Source organism: Podarcis liolepis (genome assembly GCF_965112155.1).
Source record: "Podarcis liolepis genome assembly, chromosome: 7".
NCBI classification, from domain to species: Eukaryota; Metazoa; Chordata; class Lepidosauria; order Squamata; family Lacertidae; genus Podarcis; species Podarcis liolepis.
This window is the reverse complement of record NC_139561.1, coordinates 43,408,072-43,434,421: the sequence shown is the minus strand read 5'-3', so window position 1 is coordinate 43,434,421 and position 26,350 is coordinate 43,408,072. Positions and strand designations below refer to the sequence as shown.

At 46.9% G+C, this 26,350-nt stretch overlaps 1 protein-coding gene across 9 annotated transcripts in view; it reads right to left on the bottom strand.

Annotated features, from left to right (window-relative positions):
- PIEZO1 (piezo type mechanosensitive ion channel component 1 (Er blood group)) overlaps nt 1–26,350 on the bottom strand; it is a 111,578-nt gene that overhangs the window by 46,090 nt on the left and 39,138 nt on the right. For all 9 annotated transcript variants that reach the window (XM_083513465.1, XM_083513464.1, XM_083513467.1 and 6 more), the window contains exons 2-5: nt 17,435–17,530; nt 11,457–11,579; nt 6,802–6,844; nt 6,180–6,318 (exon numbers count right to left, since the gene is read on the bottom strand). In XM_083513465.1, the coding sequence (XP_083369591.1) occupies nt 6,180–6,318; nt 6,802–6,844; nt 11,457–11,579; nt 17,435–17,530 (401 nt within the window). The remainder of the gene's footprint in view (nt 1–6,179; nt 6,319–6,801; nt 6,845–11,456; nt 11,580–17,434; nt 17,531–26,350) is intronic.

Below are 26,350 nucleotides of genomic sequence, written 5' to 3'. Positions count from 1 at the left end.
CCAAACTCCTCTTCTTCTTCTTTCAATGCTTTTTTTGCACCTTCAACAGTTTCAGGGCAGGAATACCCCACAACTTACTGCTGAAATCCTGTAACTTTTCATACTGCAGATGTTCTGGGGTTTGTTTATTGTTTGTCCTGCTTTTCTTACGCTATAGCTCCGGCGTGTCCCTCCACATAGCAACAATGTGGTAACATGGGGGAAGCATCACAGAACTAATAAAGTGGAACAATGTGTGGATGGTCTGGTATAAATCCACCACAACTGCATTATTATTGCGCCGGCATGTGACATGCTGCAGAATGCACCGGCAAAAAATCCCACCAGTCTGGAAAGGCCCCTAAGTTGCTTACTGGTAGCAGCAAAATGTACAGTAGTGGAATTCCGGAAGAGGAAACAAACACCCACACCCAGAAAGCTGCAGCGTGGGAACCATTACTGATGGACAAGCTCGTTGAGTCACTGAGAAATTAAACCCTTGATCTTTATGGAGTAGGGCCAGAGCTGCAGATAACTTGGTATTTAGAACACACACGCAAAACTCTGCTTAGAATTCAGCAACAGCATCAAGAGAAGGCCAGTTTTTGTCTCTGCACAATGCAACGGCAGAGGCACAAAATCAACTGAGCACACACTTGTGGGGTTTTTTTGGGGGTGGGGGGTGGGGAGAGAATGCACTCTGAAATAAAATGTAACTGCATGATTTGTCAGAGGCGGTATATGTCTCGGAATGCCACTTTCTGGCTATCACAAGTGGGGAGAGAGAGAGTGTGCTCTTCCACTCAGGTGCTGATTGTGGGGTTCCCAAAGGCAACTGGTTAGAAACTGTGGGAGCAGGGTACTAGACTAGGTTGGGTCTGATCCAGCAGGGCTCTCCTCAGGCTTTTAACAGGACAGTCTTATATACAGGCTTATTTATGTTCATGAGATTATATGTCAAAATATTACACCAGTAATGTATCCTGCCATGCAGAGCCACGGATCTCTCTAAAACAGAGAAGTAATTTCTTGGAAGGGTGCAAGGGCAGAGTGCGGAAACAGGACCAGCCCCACACTGAGCAATGGTTGTAGAGGCAACTGAAGCATAGCTGAGGCCTGGGAATTAGATACCCCAACCCATCTCTGCCTAGCACAGCCTTGCCAGGGAAAACAAACCTGCTTAGAGGGATCGCTTACATTCCCCTGAGAACAAGATCAGGACAAAATGACACTTGATCTCCCTGTAATAACGGTAACACCCGCAGCAGCCCCCAGGGACTGGATGGAGAGGCCGCGGGAATGTGAAAGGTCCTCCCTCGAGTGGTCTGTAAGCCTGCTTCCCTCCTTGCCTTCTGATCAGCAGCCAGAGCGTGGCTTCTGAAGAAATCCCCTGTGCTAAATTTAACTGGGTGGCAGCACAACCATGTGCAGGTCTACCCAGAACCAAAGTCAGTGATCCTTCCTTCCACATCAGTATAGAATCGTAGAACTGAAGAGCTGGAAGGGACCCTAGGAATCCCAGCTAAAGAATCCTTAACAGGTGGCCATCCAATCTCTGTTTAAAAACCTCCAGGAAATGAGCCTCCACCACCTTCCAAGGGAGTCCCTTCCACCGTCAAACAGAGAGATTATGCATAGAATTGTTTTGGATATGAAATTATCTTAATCGCTGTTACATAATGATTTTTTAATGGTTAAATTGCTTCATCGGAAGTGAGCCATAAATCCAGAAACAAAAACAAACAAACAAATAGGATTGCATTTTAGTCATTTGGGCTGTGCTTATTTGGTGTGTACCCCACCCCAGTTGGCTATTCCTATGCTGTTGCTACTTTAAACTGACTGGCTATTTTTAAACTTTTGCTACAAGTTGCCTTGAGAACCATTGACAGAAAGGTGTGATATATCTGTTTGTAAACCAACAAGTAAAGCCACCGGGGGCCGGCAGCAGTTGACCCGTCTCCCAGTTTCATGAGCCTTGTGACGACGGGGCAATGGTGTTTGTGCATCCCTCCCAGCCCTGCTATGGATGCCTCTGGCGGCCCAAGCAACTCCCCAGAGACATGCAGAGCATCCAGAGCTCTCTGCTGGAGCCAGGCTTTCCCCCCACCCACCAAGCCTGCCGCCTGCCCCCTGACCCACCACCTGGCCTTGTTTGTTTCATTAGCCGCTTTGGAAAGCGCATTCCGTAAAAGGCCTGTTTTTCTTGGCTGCCCAGCCTGGGTTCCTGACGACGCCCGAGCGATTTTCCAGCCTAATGTGGCTTTCACAGAAAAGGTATTTGGCCCCACCTCCTCCGTTGCTGGACGCACTTCGGCCACGGGCTCCAAGTCCGGCCCAGATCAATTGTGCCGAAAATGTACAAAGCAGAGAATTCCCCCTCCCCCTTGGAGAGTCCAGCGGAAAGGGCCCTGCACAAGGCAGCCTGACCTCAGAGTTTCCAGCTTTAGCTCGGCATTTGCTAAAGCTAGGAGCAGGGAGAGGCAGAGAGGGAAAAGCAGGAGCGATAGGAAGGGGGAAGGAGAATGCCCTCTCCATACCAAGAAGCAATGAGCCCCATGGCAGGGGGAAGCCAGTGAGGGGCCCAGCCTGGGACCCCAAGACTGTTCCTGATGGGTGCAAAGGGTTAGAAGAAGAAGAGTTTGGATTTGATATCCCGCTTTATCGCTACCCGAAGGAGTCTCAAAGCGGCTAATATTCTCCTTTCCCTTCCTCCCTGACAACAAACACTCTGTGAGGTGAGTGGGGCTGAGAGACTTCAAAGAAGTGTGACTGGCCCAAGGTCACCCAGCAGCTGCATGTGGAGGAGCGGAGACGAAAATCCGGTTCACCAGATTACCACTCTTAACCACTACACCACACTGGCTCAAGCTGTGACTTCAAACCCTCTCCAAACCCAAGTGTGTTCAAGATAGTGGAGGGAATGCTCTCTGCACATGCTCAGAGCAGACTCCTGTGTGTTAATTACCTTCATGTATTCCTTGGCCAAGAAAAGAGGAACTTGCTGAAAACAATAGCCCAGCCCTTTTTCCCTCTCCCAAACCACCACTCTGTTTGCTTGTCTTGGCTTAATAAAAAACACCCTGCTCTGGGGGTGCTAAGGGCGCTCTCTCATTCCAGAGGTCCTCCTGGTGGTGCCAGGTATTCCAAAGGTCTGCTTGACAGTTACTACATAGAGAACATTTAGTGGCACTGACACTCTGGAGAGAGCCAATGTGGTGTAGTGGTAAGTGTGTTGGACCAGGACCTTAGGAGACCAGGGTTCAAATCCCTGCTCAGCCATGACCTTGGGCCAGTCACAGTCTCTCAGCCTAGCCTACCTCACAGGATTAAAGGGGGAGGAAGAGAACCATGTACTCCACCTTGAGCTCCTTGGAGGAGAAGTGGAATATAAATGCCATAAATAAATAAAAACGGAAGATGAAATCAATATGGTGTGACATGCACCAACAGTTTGCAGATGTTTCAAAAGTTTATTTCAAGGCAAGCCTTTGGGGAATAGCAATGCAGCCTGGTATTCAATTTTTCTGGTCTGGAAAGGTTTGGTTTTTATTTGATAGATAGATAGGTAGAGCAAGATTTTTATATAATGTGTCGTTAAACATGTTGTACACTGCTCCAAAACTTCTGTACTAGAGAGGTCCGTAAACTTCCACAAACAAATACAATAAAATGTTTTAAACGCAGGAGTCCTACTTTGCATTCAATGTGTCAACTTCATGCCCGTGATGGAAGGAGAAGGAATGGATGGTCGTATTTCCCCTGCCATTTTGAGGGATGAAGAACAGCAAGTAACATTACAGGCACTTCCACGTGGCAGCTCATTGGGGACTTGGTGCCACCTGCACATGAGTGCTCTAAGCAGCATCCACACTGCATCATCCCCATCAAAACGCCACCTCATATTATCTTCCCTTTTAATCTGGATTTTCCATTTCTGTGAAAAACCCAGTAAGTATAACAAAAAAATGAGCTAACACAGAAATGGAAAATCTGGATGGGGGTTAGGGATATGGCATTTTGATGAGGGTTACATAATGTGGATGCTATTAAAAATTTGGAAGCGTGAGCAGTGCTAAGTCCATGAAAAGGTGCTGTGTGGAGGCACCCTCCCTTTCCAATTCTCTCTCTCTCAAGTCTCCCAATTCCACTTCCTGCCTCATCTTCCTTTACACCAGGGGTGGGAGAAACTCAAGCCCAGGGACCATATGGAGCCCTCCAAGACTCCCTTCCTGGTCCTCCAGGATCTTGCCATGCCCCGCCTCTTTCCAGTCACGCCTCCTTTCCCCAGGTCACACTCCTCACTGAGTGCTTTTGCCTGGCTGGAATATGTCCCTGAACTCCTATAATGATGGTTGCTTCTCCAGACAGAAGCCAAAGAGGACCTACTGTACAAAGAATACCTTTATGTCCATTGCTTCACCCACTGTTTGCCTCTGATCCCAGAAAGTTGCCCATAAAGGACTGCAGCCCTAGAGTTGGAAAAAGGCACCCCACTCCTGTTTTGCACCCATTATTCTACTCTCCCATTCATGCGAAGAGCTCTTAGAATCATAGAATCGTAGCGTTGGAAGGGACCCTGAGAGCCATTGACCTCCTGCATCTCAGCATGTGGTCCCTTATCCAGTTTGAAACCATACCAAACCCTACTTTGCTTTGCAAATGTGCTTGCAGTTTTATTGGTTTCCCAACTTTGCTTAGCCCCATCTTTTCCCCACTTTCCTGATGTGAGTCCCTTTCATCAGCAAAAAAAAAAAAGGGGGGGGAGAAGCCTTTCACTTAACAATCACTGGGGAAACTTTACATCACTGATTTCTCTTTTCCAGCTCTACTGCCCATCAGATTTTGACACAAAAAGACACACACGTGCACCCTTTCCTTGCCATGCCTGTCTCAGCCCTGGGCAGGGCATGGGGACACTCCTGAGCCTGGCCCTGCACTAATTGGGCGCCAAGCAGCAATAAGTGCCAGCAGGCAGGTGGCAACTTGCTGCCCCCCCCCCACTGCTGAATCTTATCCTCGGAGATCTCACAGCAGCCCTGCATAGAAAGGCCTCTGTTGAGTCCCGGTGTTTTGTTAGGGAGTCTCTATGGCAACTTGGGAACGGCAAAAGTCGCTCATCCACTGGGGCAGATGTGGGAAACCTGCCCTCGAGGTGGGTGAGTCACAGTTTGAGGTGCCAGGAAAGTCAGTCTCTCTGTCTCTCCCCCTCCTGCACTCCTCCGGAGCTAATGGCGGGGGGGCGGGGCGGGGAGAGGAGGCGTGAAGAATCCTGGCAAGAGCAGGATGATGCTAATGAGAACACAAGGAAGAGCCAAGAGGTCTATCTAGTCACAGAATCATTGGAACGCAAGAGTGGCGTTCAATTAAGTTTCACTTACAGAAGGCTTGTTGAACAAGAGTAGGTTGGATTCATTAAATTCATTGGGTCTACTCTGAGTTAAGCTTAGCAAGACTGAATGTGGAGAAAGAAAATGAGCACTGTATCCCACCGGGAGCCGGTCCTACCATTAGGGAGAGCGAGGTAGCCAGTGAAGGCAAGGCGCTGGGGGGCAGTGTTTGCCACACAGCCTGCCCTCCTCCCCATCAGCCAGTGTGGAGGGTGGCAGCACCATCTTGTCCTTCACCTCCGTTAGCAAAATGTTTTGGGGTGACCCTGCTATCCCAAAACAGGGAAAGGAGAAGCAGACAGAAGAGCAAATGCACACTTAGGGCTTATCCACACTTCCTCTCGTCTCACTGCTTCCCCGGGGAAAGCCTCTCTTTAGCGCTCAATCAAAGCAAACAGTAATTTGGGTTTTTCCCGGACTGCCATCTGTTCTGATCTATGGCTAAACAGCTGTTCTCTCCCTTGGAAATGTGTGGAGCAAGGGGAAAACAGCTCAGACCTGTGCTTTCTAGGCACAGTGCAAGTGGAAGTGTGGATGAGCCCTTAGAAAACTGAAAGGAAAACCTGGAAGAGCCTGGGTGCTGGATCAGGCCAAAGACCCACCTAGCTCAGCATCCTGTTCTCACAGTGGCCAACCGGTTGCCCTGATGGGAAACACACAAACAGGACACTCTCCACATTTGTGTCTGCCCTACTGCAACGTGTTGTGCTGCAATAGGTATGATGAGGCACCTCAACGGTTAGCAGCCTCTCTCTCTCTCTCTCTCTCTCTCTCTCACACACACACACACACACACACACACACACACACCTGTTCAGGGCAGGATTCTGATGGGTGACTCGCTGGCTCCAGGCGGCTGCAAACACCAAGGCAGATGGCAGAGACCAGCAGAATCCCAAGGTCGGGGGCCACCAAGCGCACCGAGTTGGGGATATCGTTCAAGTCCAGCCTGGAAGTTAAAAGAGGAGTGGTAAATCCTGAAAGTGCTGAGGCTGCGTTATATGCCACAGCTGGGCCAGGCTTTGGTCTGTGGCACAGGCTAGCAATACATGGTGCAAAAGCAAACAAGGCTCGCCCAAAAGCTGGCAGCAGCGCCTGCTTTCCAAGCCCCAAAAGCAGAGAAGGGGAAACCTGTGGCCCTCCAGATGTTGTGCAACTCCAACTCCCACCAGTTCCAGCCAGCATGACCAGTAGTGAAGCATGATGGGAGCTGCAGTCCAGTAACATATGGAGGGCGCCACACTGGCTATCTCTGGGCTGGAACAGAACACTGAGCTTCCATGCCCTCTTCCCCATGACTTCCCAGTTTCAGTTCAGTTCCACACTCAGTCTCTCTGCCTACGCATCTTCCCAAGGGGCATGCTGCAGTGGGTGGCCCAAGGGATGCAGCTCTAAAAGGATTTGCCCTCACCTTTCTCCTCTATACCCTTACCTGGTGACTCCAATGTGCTGTGCAAGAGTTTCCCATGTGCTGCCTGAAAAGAGAAGGAAAATAGAGTCCATTAGCTGCCATCATCATCATCAACCTGTACTTCACCCAAAGGTCACAAGGCAGCTTACAACAATTAAAGCACAATATTAAAAAGAGTTTAAAACAACTTACAACCACCCAAAATAAGGTGGGTCCTAAAAATATGCACTTCAAGCGTCAAAGGCCAGGGTAAAGAGGTGAGTCTTCAGCATTTGCCAAAAGCTGTACAATGAAGATGTCAGATGCACCCTCTGTAGGGGCTGCCACAGAGAAGACCCTCTCCCAGGCTGCCACCACTCCCAAGCTGCTGACAGTGAAGAAACTACCAAGAAGGGGCCTCCTTTGTTGATCTTAGCATCTGAGATGATCTGCAGCGAAGGTGGTGGTGTTTCAGATATTTGGGGCCTACGTCATTTAGGGATTTCAACACCAGCATGAGCACCTTTAATGAGTCCCCCAAAAAGAACAGTCAACTAGTACAGCTGCTTCAAAACAGGGGCTATACGAGATCTAAACAAAATCTCAGCCAGAAATCTGTCCGCTGTGCTTTGGACCAATTGAAGTTTCTGAGTCATCTTCAAGGGCAGCCCCATGTGCAAGCAAGTGCCAGCCCATAATTAAAATAACTTGAGGATTCTATTTCTATCTTCACAGGCTGAGATGACCACTCCTGAACTGAAATCAACTGCCTGCTTGTCTCCATGTTCAAGAGGTGAATCAGGGGTGGGAATGAGCTGAAAAAGATCAGAAGCCCCTAACTTCCTTTGAGATGCCAGAAACAAGCAATGGCACGTAAAAGACCATCTCTGGTGGATGAAGTTCACAGAGGGCTGAAAGATACATTGGATGTTGCTTCACTCTTACAAGGAGTTCCACCTCTAAACCATGTTTGAGTAAACAAAGCAAGATAATACAGAAATTCTTCAGAACACGACTCTCAGGCTAGCAGGACTGCTTGAATTATCACAACTGATAAGGGAGGGAACATCTGCGCAGGATGTTAGCTGGTACGGTACATATCAACTTAATGGAATAACAAGCATTGGAATCTGCTGAAAATTATAAATAAGGATGCCAGTGGGGAGAAACAGAGTGTGGGCCCCCGCCCAATCATCTTTTTAAAGTTCCGTCCATTTCATTTTCTTGCAAGCATGCGGTAGAAACACATACTTTGGTATCTGGCACAGAATGCAACTTTCAGATTATCTACTGGTTCTAAATTGGCTGGAGTTGTTGCGAGCTGTAGTCCAAAATACCTGGAGGGAGGACCTCAGGTTGGTGAGGGCTGGATTAGCCCTGGCAAGGTGTGGAGAGCTGTGGGAGGGTGTTTTGCTAGAATAGGACATTTTGATTTGAAAAAAAGATTTCAAGGTTTCTATTTAAAATTATCTCTATATACGGTGGTTTGCTGGCTGAGATTGAAAGGCAATAAAAGTATAAAACTGAGGTATTATATATCTGATGGCCTGATTTGTTTTTAAAGCATTCATTTGCATGCATAGCTGCTGGAATAAACAGGATGAATGGTTCATCAAGATCTGTGAAATTATTGCATGCATAGACCTCCCCTTCCAAATTAAGGGAATATTACTGACTACTAAAATCAACAATCCATTTCCTGATTTGTTTGTTTTTGGAAAGGTGGTTTGTTGTTGTTGTTGTTTAGTCGTTTAGTCGTGTCCAACTCTTCATGACCCCATGGACCAGAGGGTTGTATCCTATCTACTGCGGGTCTGCTGTGAGAAGTACTAGTGTGGAACACCACCCATGGATTGCACAAAGTTGTCACATGCTGCATATAAGCTGAGCAGCTCAGACTCTATATTTTGGAAAAGTTGTTGGCTTGCTATGCATTTGGACACTTATTAGACTTTCATAACTAAAATTTGCACAAAGGTTCTTGAGATCAAGAAGCGGGTTTCCATCTATGTTTGCATATAATGGGACACCATATTGAATCAAGATGGCAGACCAACCCTTTCAAAACTGCACTGATTTTTAACCACTGATCTCGAAACTGTACTGATTTTCCAGTTTCTGAGACTCCCTAAGCACCACCGAATATGAGGCTGCTAGTTGGAAGCCACCCAGAGTAGATGGGGAAACACAGCCAGATGGACGGGGTATAAATAATGAAATAATGAAATGCTTGAGTATAATCAACGGATATTTCAGGTCTTTGGAGAAGTGACTTATCAGATGTATGCAGAGATGTGGCTTGTAATCTAGTTTTCTCTTTTCCTAGATTTCCTTCCGCACAAACATGATCCAGTGGGCCTTGGTTATATTCCTTCAGAAATGAAACTGTTTTCTCTGTCTTTCTATTCTATTTCTTCCTCTTCTGCTAAATGTTTTAAGAATCAAAACAAATAAGTTCAAGGATGAACGTTTGAACATCACTTCAAAGCTAAGCCTGCTTCTGTAGCTCACAAGCAAAGTGCCGTCATTTGAAATGGAGCCACCTTCCCAAAATACAGTATCACAAAACTGTAGAGTTGGAAGGGACCCTGAGGATCATCTAGTCCAACCCCCTGCAATGCAGAAATATGCAGCTGCTCCATACGGGGATCGAACCTGCAACTTTGGTGTTATCACCACAGCGCTCTAACCAACTGAGCTACCTGTGAAGGTTGTAAGGAAGCTCAGCTCTGCAACCTGTGATGCATGCAAGTTCAGGGTCTGGAAGGCAGCAAACACAGCCTGGGCTCTTTCTACACCCTTTCCCCAGCCCCCTTGTTCTATTTGTGGGGGGAACCACCTAAGCTTTTCATCTTATCAGGTATGGGGAATCCAGAAGGGAAGCCCGCCAGGAAAAGGGGTCAGTGCCAGAAGACTAAGCCCAGGGTAACGAAAGCTTGGAGGCAGCTCTTCCAAAGGAACTGCTATGAGAAGGTGAAAAGCAGAGAACAGGAAAGGAGCAGCACTATTCTGGGGCTGGGTGAATGGGCTCAGCTTGTGTGGAGCCACTTATTTTATAGGCCTGATGCCGAGGAGGCAGCGAAGATGAAAAAACTTGTCCCGTTTAAGAATCTCAGCAGAAACGAAGAGAGCAGAGCAGAGTGTGTTGAGATGTTTCTGGGACCAGTGAACAGCTGTGATCAACCTTGAAAAGCCATCATGTTTCATCTCAAAATTGGAGTTCTCAAAAAAACCCCAACCACAACAGGCCATCAATTTCAAAACTTTCTGTTGGGAGAGAAGTTCCATTTCCTGAGCATCACAAGTGACAAATTAAGTTCTGACAGGCGAAGTTGTTCCATCCAGAGAAGGAGAGGAGAAGCTGTCCAGGCTGGATTTCCATACAGGGAACATTCCTTGATGCCTCCAATTCCATTGTGCAGAAAGAGAGAGAGAGAGAGAACACACTGCTTGCCAGACAGCCCCACCTAATCCCCCCAGCCCGGCACGCATACCCCAGCAGACTCTGCATGCAGTTGGCAGAGAAAGATGTCAAGAAAAACAGAAGGGCCAGGGGATCACAGGCCTCGCATTCCAGCCATGCTCAGGGTCAGGCCCAGTCTTCCCGGGTCTCCTCTTTTACAACCACTTGTAAATAGCTTCATAAACCAAAGTGTCACCACCAATCAAAGCAATAGGAGCCAGGCAGCAGGGTGGCATTTTTCCCTAAGAGGCTGGAGGGCTGTGATGGGAACAAAGTTATTTACAAAAAAAAAAAAGTATTGATTTTAACAAAGAAAACAACAGCATACAGCATTACCGCTATGTCTGAAAAGATTCAGGCATAGGGAAATTACAAAACAAGTTTTAGATAACAGCAAACAAAGAAAGCAGAAAGCAGAAAAACATTAAGGGGAATTGTTGCACAGCCAGGTACAAATAGAATGTGCAAATGAAAAGCAGAGGAACAGGGTTCTTCTAATCTGCTGCAAAGCAAAATGCATGTATATTTGGGATGCAAAAGCATAACATTTGCTCTACCACAATTTTTTAAGTGCAGGAGTTAATATTATCACAGCAAATGCCTGGCCACAGCAAGAATGCAGCAGGTACTTGTAAGGGAGGGACAGCCAAGTCTGGGGGCCAGGAAGATGCTTAAAAACTCTTAGCATGCTGGCATATTCTGCCTTAAATATCGCGCCCCCCCCCAATCCAGTTTTGGAGCTCAGTTGCCCATTAATTCACTCCTGGCAAATGCACCTCCCCCCAGCCCACAGCATCACCATTACACAGTTCCCAAACCTGCACTTCTCTTGTAACATTTACTTCTGCTCTAAAGCTGCTCCCAGAATTCTGCTATTTTGCAGGAAGGATTCAATTTGCATACTGGCAAATTCACATTGTGCAATTAAAGTAGATTCAGGCTTGCGCAACAAACTCGCATCCCCCCGCCAAAAAAAAGAAAAAGAAAAGGACTTTTGTGGTAAGGAAAGTGCACTAGAAAGCGTGGGATAACAATTGCCTGACGTGACACCATATAACGTCCCCACATATAAATCAGAATGAATGTTCCATAAACAGCCAACATCATACAGCTTAACCACCAGCTTTGTGCAAACAGACCGGGATGAATGCTCAGTAAACAGGTCAGCTGGAAGCGGTCTATGTCTTTCTCGATGGCAACATCCCAAGAGAAGCAGAAGGAACAAGGTACTCACAATTGTGTCCCAGTAGCTGGTCCAAGGTGGGGATGGTGTACAGGCATATCTGGAAAACCAAATGGGCAAGGAGGAAAAGGATGCTGGTTCCCAAGAGGGCTCGGAGGAGACGCCCTGTGTGACCTGCAGGACAAAGCAGAAAAGCAAGAGCTATTTCAAAGTGCTCAGAAGCAATGGGTGTGCATTATCAGGCAGATTTCTATGGGCATGTGTTTGCCCATTGAGGATAACACTATGCATCTGTCAAAAAAAAAAGAGAGGCTCTACTCCAAGCCTGAGGAACGTTTGCCCCTCCTGAGGTTGCTGGACCACAACTCTCTCATCATCCCTGGCCTGGAGCTGATGGAAGATGGAGTTTCCCACAACTGCTTTACTGCCTGAAAGCTTATGCCACAATAAATCTGTTAGTCTTGAAGATGCCACAAAACTCTTGTTTTTCCTCTGAGGCCAGGTTCTCCTCCTTTAATCTGTTCCACTGGCCTCAGCCAGGCCTGTACACCTCATGACCTTCCAGGCTCAGCACAGCCCACCAACCATGTATGGCAGCCCTCCAGGGTCTAAATAAGCCTACTGCCTACTGTTTTCAATGACTGCCCAGGAGTGCAGAGGGTTTGTCAAGACCCTGGATAGGGTCGTAATAGGCTTGGAGGACCCTGAATCATGGAGACTTGGCCTACACGGAGCCAGGAGTTAAGCCTGCAGGGTCCACCCCACCTTGGCCGTCCCAAGAGAAGAAGGAGGGCACTTGCTGTACAACGATGCAGCTCCTTGCAGCTCTGGCCAGGACCCCTCTGGGTTGCTGGCTGCTCACCTTGCAGCCCACAGCTGGAAAATTCCAACGAGATCTCTTGCAAGGAATGGCCAGAGTCAGATCTTCCACCAGATGCTGCTAAGCCCCCTGTGCTCCTCGCATACGCCTCATAAATCTAAGGACGCTGCCGGCAGGGGATGGGGCGGGGAGGCGGGGGAAGGCGCAAGGGGGTGGGGAGAGGAGAGCTCACATTTTCCTCTCCAGACTGGAAAAAAGAGAGAGAGAAGACTCTCCTTCAGCCATTCAGAGTATCCCTAGAGGGGACCACTGGCAGCTGCCCGAGAGGAGGGGAGCAGCCCTTCCAAAAAATCTTCACTTTCTTTCCTTCTTTTTTACTGTAACTTTGCTTTCTAGCTCTTTCGAGGGAGGGAGGCTCAGATGGCATGAAATATTTAAACAGGTAGAGCCATTAGTGGTGGTTCCAGTTATGGATCTGTTCAATGTCGGAGAGGCAAGAGGCACAATGTAGGGCCATTGGAGAGGAGGGAGCAGAATAGAAAAAGGGTCCGATGTGTGAAGGATTCCACCCTCGGTGGAGAACTGGCCTTGACGCCCTAATGGTATTCCCTTTCCTTCTACGGCTACAAAACTCATACTTTAATTCTTCAATGTATAACACTGGCTCATACTGAGTCAAACCATCGGTCCATCCTTCACCTGGTACAAAATGCAAGCTACCCAGGAGATCCAAACACATTGCATCAACTGGATTTGCACAAACCCTTAATGAAGAATAAGATTTCTGACCACTTGCAAGAGGCATTACTTAAAGTACAGTAGAGTGGTACCTCAGGTTACAGATGCTTCAAGTTATAGACGCTTCAGGTTACAGACTCTGCTAACCCAGAAATAGTACCTCGGATTAAGAACTTTGCTTCAGGATGAGAACAGAAATCGTGCTCCGGCGGTGTGGCAGCAGCGGGAGGCCCCATTAGCTAAAGTGGTGCCTCAGGTTAAGAACAGTTTCAGGTTAAGAACGGACCTCCAGAACGAATTAACCCAAGGTACCACTGTAACAAAGTCCAGAGTCATACATTGCTGGTGATTAAGAACTACGCAATAGACAGTTTATCTCCCCTGCTACCTTAAGCCTGCTTGGATGAGAATTTCTTCCCAGTGCTTCTGGACGGTAATGTATTTAGTGTCGTTCTTTGGCCAACAGAACAGCTTTGCACCCCACCCCCCAAAGTACAGTACTTTCAGCCCCATAACAACAAACAAATACAGCGCTCAAGATCTAGGCTAGGGGAACTTCTCTGCCACCAAATTTATTTCCTAGGAAGAGCCTCATCACCATTCACACTGCAGGGCTGGTGCAGCAAAGCTTAGACATTGGCACTAGCAAAGAAATCAACACTCCATAGCAGAGCGCAGCAGATAGACAGAATCTCTTGCGTGCGTAACAAGATAGGAGGGTCCTTGGTGCCCCCAAAATTCACAGAGATTGTTTCGGCTAGACTTAGCACCCTGCCCTAAAACATTAAAGTGGGACAATAGCCTGATAAGTCTGCAAACTAACTTTCTCCCATTCTCTTTGCGACTTTTTCTCTTTTCCGTGGACAATGTGTACCTAGTTCGCAAACTTTGTTGTTTTATTTGATTTATATTCCATGCCAGTCGTAATTGTGAAATCTGCAATATACACAGCAGGATATTCAGCGTCTTGAACTTTTCCCACCCTGCATACGCCCCTTTCCCTTTCCAGGTACAGAAGTCCAGCTTCATTTTGAGATCTCTTGGTTAATCATTTCACAGCCCAACAGCTATGAATAGAACAAAAACCAGGTTATAATTTTAAACACTGGCCTCAACACTCCAGGGAGCAGCGGCAGGACAAGACAACCACCAATCTGCCTAGACTGGGGAGAGGGGAGACCACAAAAGGAAGGAGACTCGAAGATGCCCTCTTTAGCACTATTCACACACACCCCACCACCACCACTTGTTCCTAAATATACTTTACCAGTGGCAGAGAGAGGGAGAAAGCAGAACAGAACAGCACTTGGAAGGTGGCTTGATGCTGAAATTGTCACAAAACAGGCAAAAGAAGACAGGACACCAGGATGTGCTGCCGCATCTCAGTATATCTGCAGACACACTGGGCAAGTTTACCATAGTTTTATTGTTATGAGTCTAGCCTCCCCTCTCCAGGCTTGAGCCCACCCCCAGCTCAGCCACAATGAGGAGCTTGGAAGCTGTCATTTCCATTTTAGATTAATTGCGGTTTAGTGTCTCATCCCAAGCCTAAGCCTGTGAAACTTAACCACAGTTCTTGGAAACAAGCCAACTTCAAACCTTAGTTTATAAAACTACTTGCATTCAAGAACCATAGTTAAATATTAAACAGTCTAGGGCGTGCAAGGAGGAGGGGGAGCAGGCAGGCCCAAGGAGGAAGGCCATGTTCATTCTCATAGTGCTCAAGCCATGGTTTAGTGTTACGTCTGAATCTAGGCACTGTGACTGAAGCCTCTCTGCCCTCCTGTCTGTATCATGGGTAGAACTGTAAACATCCATTACCTAGCTGCCTTTGTTTTTTTCCTTAAGACACCACAGATAGGCAATGTGGACTAGTAACTTTTGTGAACTTATTTGCAAACCTAGTTTGATGTGGTGTGTGTGATGGAGATTGTTTTTTGGAGGGGGTGTCAAAGATATTCAAACCTTTATAAAGGCCAGCTTTATCAGATTGCTACAATTTAGCACTTCCTAGCCAGCCAGCAAAAGAAATCATTTACAAGGATAGTAGAAACCTCTTAGTAAAATACCCCACCAGTTATGCGAGAACAAAGTTGGTTAACTTCCCAGGCACAATCTGTACTGCTAATGTTAAGATGTAACACTGAATTTATTTCAGGAAGGAAGGGGAGGTGAAGGCAAAATTAAAAAGGATACAAAATGAAACTGGTAGATTCCTTTCATTGCTCCTTGGTTGCAGAGAACATTTTAATCCCAACTGAAAGGGCCGAAATAGATGTCTGAGGGCAATTTGAATGCTAGCTGTGGTTGATGGGAGTTGTAATCCAAAGAAATCTGGAGGGCTCTTTTGAGCCCAAGGGGGAGTGGACTCTCTTACTGTAACACGTGGGACCTTGGTGCAAACAGAAAAAACTCCCAGATCTCAAGCATTCAGCAGGATTTGTACAGCTATGATCAAAGTGCACGCTCACGCGAGCACACACACACAATGGAGGAGCCCCTGGCACCAAAGTGTTCTTTAAAAGGCTTTCCTTTTCAAACCCTGCCCAGGCTTTGTCTGATTCATAACTTTAGATACTGTTTTTATGTCCTTTTAATCCTCTAAATTTCTGTTATATTTACTTTGATACATTTTTACTTATTTTTATACTGCCGTTTCACTGTTTTAGGCTGAGTTCTTGTTTTACTGTTTGCATGATAAATTATTTCCTTTCTAGACTGTACACACCTAGGTATCTTTGAAATATTAAGCAGTTTATAAATGCTTTTAAATAAATAAAAACAAACAAAAGCAGTTAAGCAGACCCAGGGGACAAGTCTGCCACATGCCTGCAAGAAGCACAAATTGATATTGTCAGACATAAGCAGTTATCCTTTTCCTTCCAGGACGGCATTAGAGGACTCCAAGGCCATCTCCTTCAGACCACAGCATGGCCTAGGTGTTGACTGTGATGAACAGAGAGCAAACACCTCCAGATTAACACCCAAGTTGATCCCGTGTGTTGGCCATGTTAAATCTTGCCCCTGTGACCTCTCTCTGAGCCTTTGCCCGCCTGGGTGCCAAGCCGGTTAGTTTTCCATTTGTTTTGTGAAGTTGCTGGTGATTGTTCTTTTCCCTGCTTTCACTCCGCGGTTGCCTTCTATTATTCTTTTTTTTAAAAATAGGAAGGGCCCAGCATACATTTAAAGAACTTGACTCCCCCCAAAGAATCCTGAGAACCGTAGTTTACCCCTTGCAGAGTTACATTTCCCAGTGCCTTGAACAAACTACAGTTCCCAAGATTCTAGGGGAGGGGTGCTTTAAATGTACATGTGTTCACAGTCTGACATTTGGGCAGAACTTGCCCCCAAATCCTCCCACTCGCTTCAGATAAGGACTGCCTTCCAGGTTCAAAGGAGTGTGTGTGTCCTGCCGTGTGTCAGCTGGGTGGTCAGATTGCTCCTGCTCCCAGCAAAAGCAGTCACCAGGCAGGGCAGGGCAAAACAGCCCTATCCTTCCAAACAGGAAGGGTTTATTAGATTGCCTATCAAAGACCGGAGATGGCTGTGGCGCACAGCCAGGGGCTGGCTGGGGAGCGGCTGAGCACACAGGCGAAGGGTACAGACGCTCAGAGCCCCTTGGGGTGGGCTTCTCGGAGAGGAAAGCAAAGCCTTCCCTTTGGGGAGAGGGAAGGTGAAGGATGGATAATGAAACGAGGGAGATTAACCCTACCAGGTCCTGTCACAAGCAACAGAGGGACTGCAGGAGGCTGGAGCTAGCGGGGGAATCTTGTGCCTCTCCCCTCCTCCCCACAAGGCTGTCCAGCAGCTTCTCCTACACTTTTATCTACTGCAGCATCTGGTGAGGAGACCAGCTGAGAACAGGCCAAGATCGGAAACGCAAAGCCAGTCATATGTGCGGCTGTTTGGAAATCCATGTTCAGATCCATGCGCCTCGTTGTTAAACTGCTTAATTCATTTAAGGAAATTGCCTCTGCAAGATGTGCTGAAGGGCAGAGCACCTGTTCTGCATGCAAAGAATCCCAGGTGCAATCCCTTGGCATCTCCAAGTGGCTGGAATGGCAAAGACTCCTGCCTGAAGGCCCTTTCTTAAAAGATGGTTGAACTAATTTATGGTATTTGCAGCTTCAAGATGTGATGAAGGGCAACAGCTCAGTGGCAGACCACAAGATTTGGTTCTAGCCAAGGTGGTGTAGTGCTTAGAGTGTCAGACTAGGGTCTGGGAGACAAGGGTTCAAAGTGTCGTTTGTTCCAATTTAGCGCTAAAGAGTGGGTTTTCTGAGACAAAGCATTGGGGCAAAGACAAAGCTGCTTGGACCTGTGCCTAGAACGCATGGGACAAGGGGGAAACTGATTGGACCTGTACTTTCTACGCAAAGGACAGGAGGAGTGTGGAAGAGCCCCATGTTGGGAATGGAAGATCCTCCATTCTCCCACAGGAAAAAAAAAACAAAGGTGGAAAAACACTTACCTTTCATTGTATATTCCGTAGGGCCCAGGAACCACGGCAAAAGCAGGAGGTAGAGAAGGTACACTAGGGAGAGGCTGTTGAACCGGAACAGGCATGCTGGAGAGGAGGGGAAAGAGAGACAGAGACAGAATTAGCACAGGTTTGGCTGCTTCTGAACACATCTCTTGTGGCAGGTGGATAACAGATGCTACATGTTACATTGCTTACCAGAGGGACATGCAAATACAGGGAGCTATTGCTTGTTGTTGTTGTTAATATTAATATTATTATATTTATTACCTACCCTTCTCCAGCAGGTCTCGTGGTGGGTTACAAAGGTTATAAATTCAATAGAGTTTTAATCCTATCAATGTCCAATTGTATTTTAATGATTGATTTTTCTGTTTTTAGCAGTTCCTGTTTTTATTTGTAAGCCGCCTTCAAGCAAAAAGGTGGAGTATAAATACATATAAGAACAACAACAACAGTTTTTAAAAATGAATCACATCCACAGGAAGAGGCTGTGTCCTAAAAACATATACACCTCAGATGTCACAGGCCACGGTAAAGAGGTGTGTTTTCAGCATTTGTGGAAAGCTGGATAGTGAAGGTGCCAGACACACTTCTGCGGGGTGGAAATTCTACAATTTAGGGGCTGCCAAAGAGAACGCCCTTGCCGTGGCCCAGGCTACCCACTCCCCCAACTTCTGAGGCGGCCCGGACAACCAAGAAGGCTTCTTCCACTGATTTTAACGCCCAAAAGGGCCTGCAGAGAAGGAGGCAGTCAGCACAATTAAAAGTGAATGAAAGGGGTTGTCTCTACATTTTACTCAGAGTAGACCCAGCAAGATTAATGGAGTTATGTTAGCCATGTTATGAATACATCCCTGAGGTCTTTAGTGCAAGAAAGTCACTTGAAACAGCTCACCCTACCCGCAAAATGGTCTTCTTGGAGTTTGGGAAGTGATGTGAAAATGCACTGAAAACTGTGGGGTCAAGGAATGACTAACAGGAACACCCCACAAACAAATCAGGATGAATGCTTATTGCCATATACAACCTTCATATAAACAAATCTGAACAAATGCTCAACAAAGACCGGGCATCATCTAACCACTGCGTAAACGTCACACAGGCAGAACAGGATGAATGATGAATAAACTGGTTGTTTGGGCTTCAGCCACAATGGGCACAAATGGGGGGAATATAGCAAGGAAAGAGGGAGATTCCGAAAAGCATAACAAATGCTTGCTTGGATTTTTCCAGGTTCTTTTCTTTTATGTCTTTCCATCCCTCTCCACATGATCACAGGAGGCAAACTCACGGGTAAGGACTGAATCCTGCCAAGCTGCCCAAACAAGCTGTCATTTTCCTGGGTCAGACATTGATCATCTGTTGCTGAACCACCCAGCAGGGCTGGCAGAGAACAGAGAGGCCACAGATGTTTCCCTCTGGATGGCTCCGAGTGAAAGGAAAGATGGTTAAGAAATCTGAGCAGAAGCCAAGCCCACAGAGGCGAGAGCTATCTAGGGTCAAAGCTCTCTCCGGAGTTGGCCAGCATCGCCCAAGAGACGTGGAACAACACAGATGTGATCAAACAAGACCCACACACAAGAACATGGCTAGTCATGCTGGATCAGGCACCATCTCTTACTTTTGACAGCTTGGGGGAGGCTCTCCCCCCCCCCCAAGAAGCAGCCTGGGAGTGAGGGGCAACAACACATGGCCCGCCCGCAACTCCCAAGCCTCCCCCGAGCTTCAAAATGAAGGGGGAAGGGGGGAAGGCAGGTGGGAAGGTGGCACAGCTCCCTTCCTTCCCCCTCAGTGATGACACCCGGGGTGGCCCACCCCCCACAGCACCCCCTTTCTCCACCCCTGGCCCCAGATTCCCTATCCTTTCTCCAGGGCTGAAGTGGGCCCAGGTATAGGGAATCTGTGGCCCTCCCAATGGTACTGACTACCATCTGCCCCAGCCAGCATGGCTAATAGCCAGAGATGGCAGGTCTTGTAGTCCAGCAACACCCAAAGGGCCACAGACTTCCAGTCCTGCTCTTGTTTCTGTGGCTGCACGATTAGCACATATAATGATAGATTTGTCTATCCGTCAATTTGTCTAACCCCCTTTTAAAAAGTATTGAAGCCAGCGGCCAGCACCACTTCCTGTGGCAGTTGAGCTAATTATGTGTTTGTGAAAAATAAAAGCTTTATTTTGTCTATCCTGAGTCCACGGCCAATTTGCTTCGCTGGATGAACCAGAGTTCTTGAAATGTGATGCAACTTTTTCTAGCCTACGACACTTTTAGACAGTAAATGGTATACTGTGGCATGATGTTTTGTTGAGATTCCACTATGTGGAGCAGCAACTGAGGCACACAATACCCAAAGGCCAGTCAAGGTATTTTGGAGCCTGAAGCAGAAAGCACCACCGATACCTTGCCTCAAAAAAAGGATATGGTAGAACAATTCCCCCATGAGCAAAGGTTACAGCATTTGGGGCTTTTTAGTTTAGAGAAAAGGCAACTGAGAAGTGACATGGTAGAAGTGTATAAAATTGTGCCTGGTGCAGAGAAAATGGAAAGAAAGGTTTTTATTCCTCTCTCGTAATACTAGAACCATGTTGTGAATCGTCCTGAGATCCACAGATGAAGGGCAAGGTGGAAATTTAGTAAATATTTTTTTAAAAAATAAACTCAGGGCCATCTAATGAAGCTGATTGTTAGAAGATTAAGGGCAGACAAAAGAAAGTACTTCTTCATGCAACACATATTTAAACTGTGGAATTTGCTTCCACAAGAGCTAGTGAAGGGCACAAACAGGAATGCCATTAATGGAGGATTAGACAAATTCAGGGAGTGTAAGGCAATGAATAGCTAACCCCAATGGTTGTGTTCCACCTCCACAGTCAGAGTCAGTATGCTTGTGAATACCATTTGCTGGAAACCACAGAAAGAGAGAATGTAGCTCTGTGAGGCGAACAGGGGTTTCCTAACAACTCTTAGCACCCTCAACAAACTAGAGTTCCCAGGATTCTTTGGGGGAGAAGCTATGGCTGTTTAAAATGGGATGATACTGCTTCAAATGACCAGTGCAGATGGGGTCACACTCTTTAATGCATTCTAATTCTGGAGCTGTTGGTTTCAACTGTCCCTGCTATGGTTTTCTTGTTTGCTTTATTTAAATATAGCAGTCGGAGATAAAACATTCATGGGGACTGAAATGTTCCCTGCACTGGTTAATATGCATTTCCTTCTTGAAAAACAAAACAAAACAAAACAAAACCAGGAATTGGGGTGGTGAGAGTGCGCGAGAGAAGAAAGGAGGCATGTTCAAGGAGGCAGCCGAAATAAGAGTGCATCCAGAGGACAGTTTGGGAGGCAAATGGGCAAAGATCCAAACTATGCCCACTTCTGGGCAGACTGTCAATTCCACACCCCTCTTGTTCCTCCCCACTGAAGACAGTAGCTATGAGGAACTGCTGAAAAGATGCATTCATTTTTAAGGTAGCTGCTTTGCCTGTTTCTCACATTTTGGGTGCAGCAAACAGATGTGGGGACATCGCCACCCAGACATGGCTCAGCTGCAGGGATCAGCCTTGCTATATATAAATCGCTCTGGTTGACTACATCCAGAGCAGCAGTTTTTTCCATCCCCTCCCAGGAGGACTTGCCCCAGTCTGGGGGTACTTTCAGACTGTGAGATTCAATCACACAGTGGCATATTCAGGCAGCACAATTAAAGTTGGACTTTTTATGTTATGGAAATTACCCGGAAAAGTGTGGGGTGACAATGGCTTGGTGTCATATAACGTCCGTGCAAACAAATCAGAACAAATCCTCAATAAATAGCCAACTTTGTCTAACTGCCCCATAAACTTTGCACCACCTCCAAAGGTCCTTTTTATTGCTCATTTACAATGATTTGTGCTCATGATGGTATTGGGGTGGTTATACGCAATCCTGATCTCAATACTGTTTGCACATGCAAATGCTTTGGGGTAAACATTATACTTAATTTCCAATCAGTCCATGGGCATAAAGGTTTGATGAGCGGGTGTGGGTGTGTGTGTGTGTGTCTTCTGCCACATGTCTCATGTGTCTCTTCTTGCAAGAGTGTAGGGTGACCACATCCACTGCTGGCAGGCAACATGCACACACACCCTGCAGGGTTGGCCAAGGGTGTATGCAGCCCTCAGGCTAACAAAAATGTACACACACATACGCAGAGGGAGGTTTTACAGCTTGTGCTGTTTTGCTTCATGGGCTCGGCTCGCCTTTCTGACTTTCTACGAACAAATTGCTTTGGAAACCCACAATGAAGGTGAAAGTGAACCAAAGGCAAGTGGCAGGGTAGGGAGGAGATCACTTTTCAAAACAGAGAGGGAAGGAAATTAGCCTTCCAGTAAGGCGTCTCTCGAAAGGGAGAGCAACAGACATGACTACAGTGCCCTTGCTTGTCCTTTCAAAGGCCAAAGCCCCTGGGCTGAGCTCTGCTATCAAACCACTCCTGCCAAGCAGACCACCAGCATGTGAACAGCAGGTGCCACATGGTGTTCAAACACCCCCTTAAAAATTAAAAAGGTACACACAAGGACATGACCTAAGAAAAGCTGCCCCCTTTTTCCCCCGGGGCTCCTAGCAATGGTTCTTTACTAAAGCTTTGCAGAGCCAGACTTTCCCTCCCCTCAGCCCAATTTCCACTAATGCAACCACTTAAGAAAACAAACTGTAATCACTTGAAAAGAGAACATGTCAGATTTCCCCCTCCCTCCCTCCCTCCCTTTTTCCTCCACCCCCCCTCCAACCTTCCCCAACAGCTCCTCCAACATAAGATTGCAAAACTCTAAATGCACCAAAGAAGATGGGTTTTTTGGGTCTGTCTCCCTTTTGCCGTTCCAACCAGCCAGCTGCCAGAACTGCCTTTTTTCACCAGAAAAACACAACAAGCAGAAGGGGGTAAACTGCAGCGTGTGTTGTTTCTGGACAAAAATAAAAATAAAAATCAATCCACTGTAACGCTAAAAGAGGAAGAGGGAGGAGGTTGGAAGCAGGGATCAGAGTTTCAGCCAGAAAGGAGGGGGGATTTTTTTTTTTGCAAAATTATAGTGTGTCTGTTCACTTAAGCAATAGGCTCCAACCCACTGGGCTCCCCCCCCCCCACTGCACCCTGAAATACCTGTGCACATTCTCCCAGAATGAAGAAAGGGGCGGGGTGAAAAAGAAGAGCAGATGGAAAGCGACTGGGACTGTCACCACTTCTTTGCTCCTCTGGCTTTTCAACAAGTCCTCTGCAGCTGACTCCACATGGCTGGAACAATGCCAACTCCTTATTCTTTTGATGTGGCACTGTCATCACATCATGTTGCTAGTACGTCAAGCAAGCAAGTGCTTTTGGGCCAAAGCCCCGCAAGTCCCCATTCAAAGACAAGAGCACAAGAGGAGCAGCGGCTGTTGAGACTGCATTCAGTCAGGCTGAATCTCACCCACCAGGTGGCCTGAGGTGTGCAACAGGTCTGTTCTGAAGATTTCAGCCAGATAATGTGTGCAAAATGCTTCCGATATTCACAAGAGCAATCTAAATCCCAGGTATTATCAGCATTCCAACATTCAGTCTGCACATGACAAATTTGTAAGGTGGTGATGGTGGGTGGGGAAGCACAGCTATATTGCCATTTCCTCTCATACTAAGCTCCAAAGCAAGCAGCCTGTCTGCATTGCTTGCCTGCCTGTCTCCTCACTCCACTATAAGGATCTCCTCCCATTCACAAATGTAAAAGGAGTGTTTTTTGTTTAAGCCAGGGGTAGGCAACCTAAGGTCCAGGGGCCGGATGCGGCCCAATCGCCTTCTCAATCCGGCCCGTGGACGGTCCAGGAATCAGTGTGTTTTTACATGAGTAGAATGTGTGCTTCTATTTAATATGCATCTCTGGGTTATTTGTGGGGCCTGCCTGGTGTTTTTACATGAGTAGAATGTGTCCTTTTATTAAAAATGCATCTCTAGGTTATTTGTGGGGCATAGGAATTCGTGTCTCCCCCCCCCCCAAAAAAAAATAGTCTGGCCCACCACATGGTCTGAGGGATGGTGGACTGGCCCATGGCTGAAAAAGGTTGCTGACCCCTGATTTATGCGAAGGAAAGAAGGGAGGGTGGGAGGGAGGGATGGGAACCTGACATCCCTCCTACATACCCCAACTTGTCCCAGAAAAAAAGTGAATGCTCCAAAGCAAGATGGGTTTGAAGTGAACATCTCTCAGAACTGCTGTTCCCCTACCTTGTGCCTCCCAGGTGTTTCAGGTTACAAGGTCCACCAGTCCCAGCCAGCATGAGAGGTGCAGATGGAAGCTAATTAGTATTAGTATTTTTATTACAGTGGACGCTTGGGTTGCAAACGTGATCCGTGCGGGAGGCACATTTGCAACCCGCAGCATTCACAACCCGCAGCGCTGCTTCTGCACACACACGGGTTGCGATTCGGCACGCGCCGAAACACAGAAGTAACCCATTCCAGTACTTCCGGGTTCAGCATGGTGTACAACCCGAAAATGCGCAACCTGAAGTGTCTGTAACCCGAGGTATGACTGTATTTTATTATTTATACCCCGCCCATCTGGCTGGGTTTCCCCAGCTGCTCTGGGTAGCTTCCACCAGAATATTAAAATGTCAAACATTAAAAACTTCCTGATACAGGAAGTATTCCAAGAAATCTTGAGGACACCAGGTGGAGGAGGGCTGTCTTTGAAACACCTTCCCTCTGTCTAGAAATACCAGCACACTGTAGATGGTCTGGCCCAGAAGCTCCAGCTAGTGCAGAATGTGGCGGCCAGAGCTGCTCGCAGGAGCAGGTTCCTGGCAACACATTATTCCTTTGCTGAGAGAACTGTGCTGGCTGCCAATTTGCTATCAGCCCAAGGTAATGGTTCTTGTGTTAATTCGCAAAGTTCTAAACAACTTGGGCCCAAAGTCTCTTAACGACTGCCTGATTCCTTCTGCTCCATCTTCATCACTGAGTTTTCTGATGGGGAACTTCAAGCGTTGCCAAGTCCCTGAGGCTCAGACAGGAGAGCCTTTAATGGGGACCGAGCCTTTAGTGTGGCAGGTCCTGCCCTGTGGAACTCCTTGCCTGTAGAGTTCTGGTAGGAGTCATCCCTGCATTCTTTTAGACATCTTTTGAAAACTCTATTGTTTGGACAGGCCTCTGATTTATTTATTTTTAACCAACTAGTTTTTATTGCAAAACAACAACAACAAAAACCCCTACACACCCAACCCTTCCATTTAAGCTCACTCTCAGCCCCAGAGGGGGGAAAAGGGCTGTATTCTGGCCCATTTGCAAAATCTTAGTTTAAGCATATGCAAACTTATAAATGCAAAGAAAATAACTTCCAGCAATTTAACTGTGTGCTAAATAATTATAAATTGTGCTGTTGGTGGAGGAAAGGAAAGGAGGAAATACAACAAGCAGGTTTTAAGTCAACTTACTGTGGGAATAATGCCAAGCAGGACAACATTAAAGACTGAATTTGTGGTCCATGTCCAAAAGATTTGCCTCATTTTTGTTTTAAACAGTGAAAGCTTTTAGAAAAAGAAATTCATCGATCGGAGTTTCAATATTTGGAGAAATCTTACAGATTTGAGAAGCTGGGGAGTTGAACTTTCTTTTTAGCATTTTAGATATGTGACAGCCTCTCCTTCAATTGTAAGTTGTTGTTTTTTTAAAATCATTAAAAAGCAAAGGAGGAAACTGAAAGTGTTTTGTTCAGTGATGGATTATGGCTTGTGACACACAGGTCACACACAGCAGCAGCCCTCAGAACAAAAGCAAGAACTTGAGAATAGTTCTGCTGGATCTGACCAAAGGCCCATCTAGTCCAGCTTCCTTTTCTCACCATGATCAAACAGATGCCTCTGGGAAGCCCAAAAGCAGGACATGTTTGCAACAGCTTTCTCTGCACTTCTGCTCCCCGGCACAAGGAATGAGATTTAAAGGATTGAGAAAGGGGGAGTGTGAAACAATAATGAAAGTATGCAGATAATTAAGCATTTCCATGTCTGACCTTCTGCCTGCACCTCTCACCCACAAAAGCTTCATTTACCTGTTGACTATGCTGATTCTTTAGGATCCCAAGTGTGCCACAGTGGGCACACACAGCCAGCCTCAAAAAGAAGCCAGCTAAAGACCCGGCACACTTTGCCAGTATCTAAAAGCGCAAGCCTACATTTGCTTTCTTCCAATCCTGGGTTGATGGCAAATGAAAAATGTGACAGCAGCTGTCAATAGTCTGAGCCAGAGAATTAATTGTGGCTGTAAACAGATCAGAACTAGACAAGATAGGTGAGCTGGTGGAATCCCGAACCAAGCTGGAGTTGGGAAGGGCAGAAAATCTAGTGTAGTATGAATACCTGCATTTTATGAAGTTATTATGAGGTGTTATTTAAACAATGCCTCTGATGTATATTGAGTTGCAAAAAAGAGGTAGGTCTCTGTTGCAGGGAGTATCAAGGGACATGGGTGGCGCTGTGGTCTAAACCACAGAGCCTAGGGCTTGCCGATCAGAAGGTTGGCAGTTCGAATCCCCGTGATGGGCTGAGCTCCCGTTGCTCCCGCCAACCTAGCAGTTTGAAAGCACAAAGTGCAAGTAGATAACTAGGTACCGCTCCGGCGAGAACCATGCGCTGCTCTGGTTCGCCAGAAGTGGCTTAGTCCTGCTGGCCACATGCCCCGGAAACTGTACGCCGGCTCCCTCAGCCAGTAAAGCGAGATGAGCACCGCAACCCCAGAGTCGTCTGTGACTGGACCTAACGGGTCAGGGGTCCCTTTACCTTTACCTTACCACAGAGGCAGAGAATTGCCATCATGGCTAGTAGCCACTGATAGTTTTAACCTCCATAAATTTGTTCAATCTTCTTTCATTTCTGGCCTCTAAAAACTCCACATCCAACA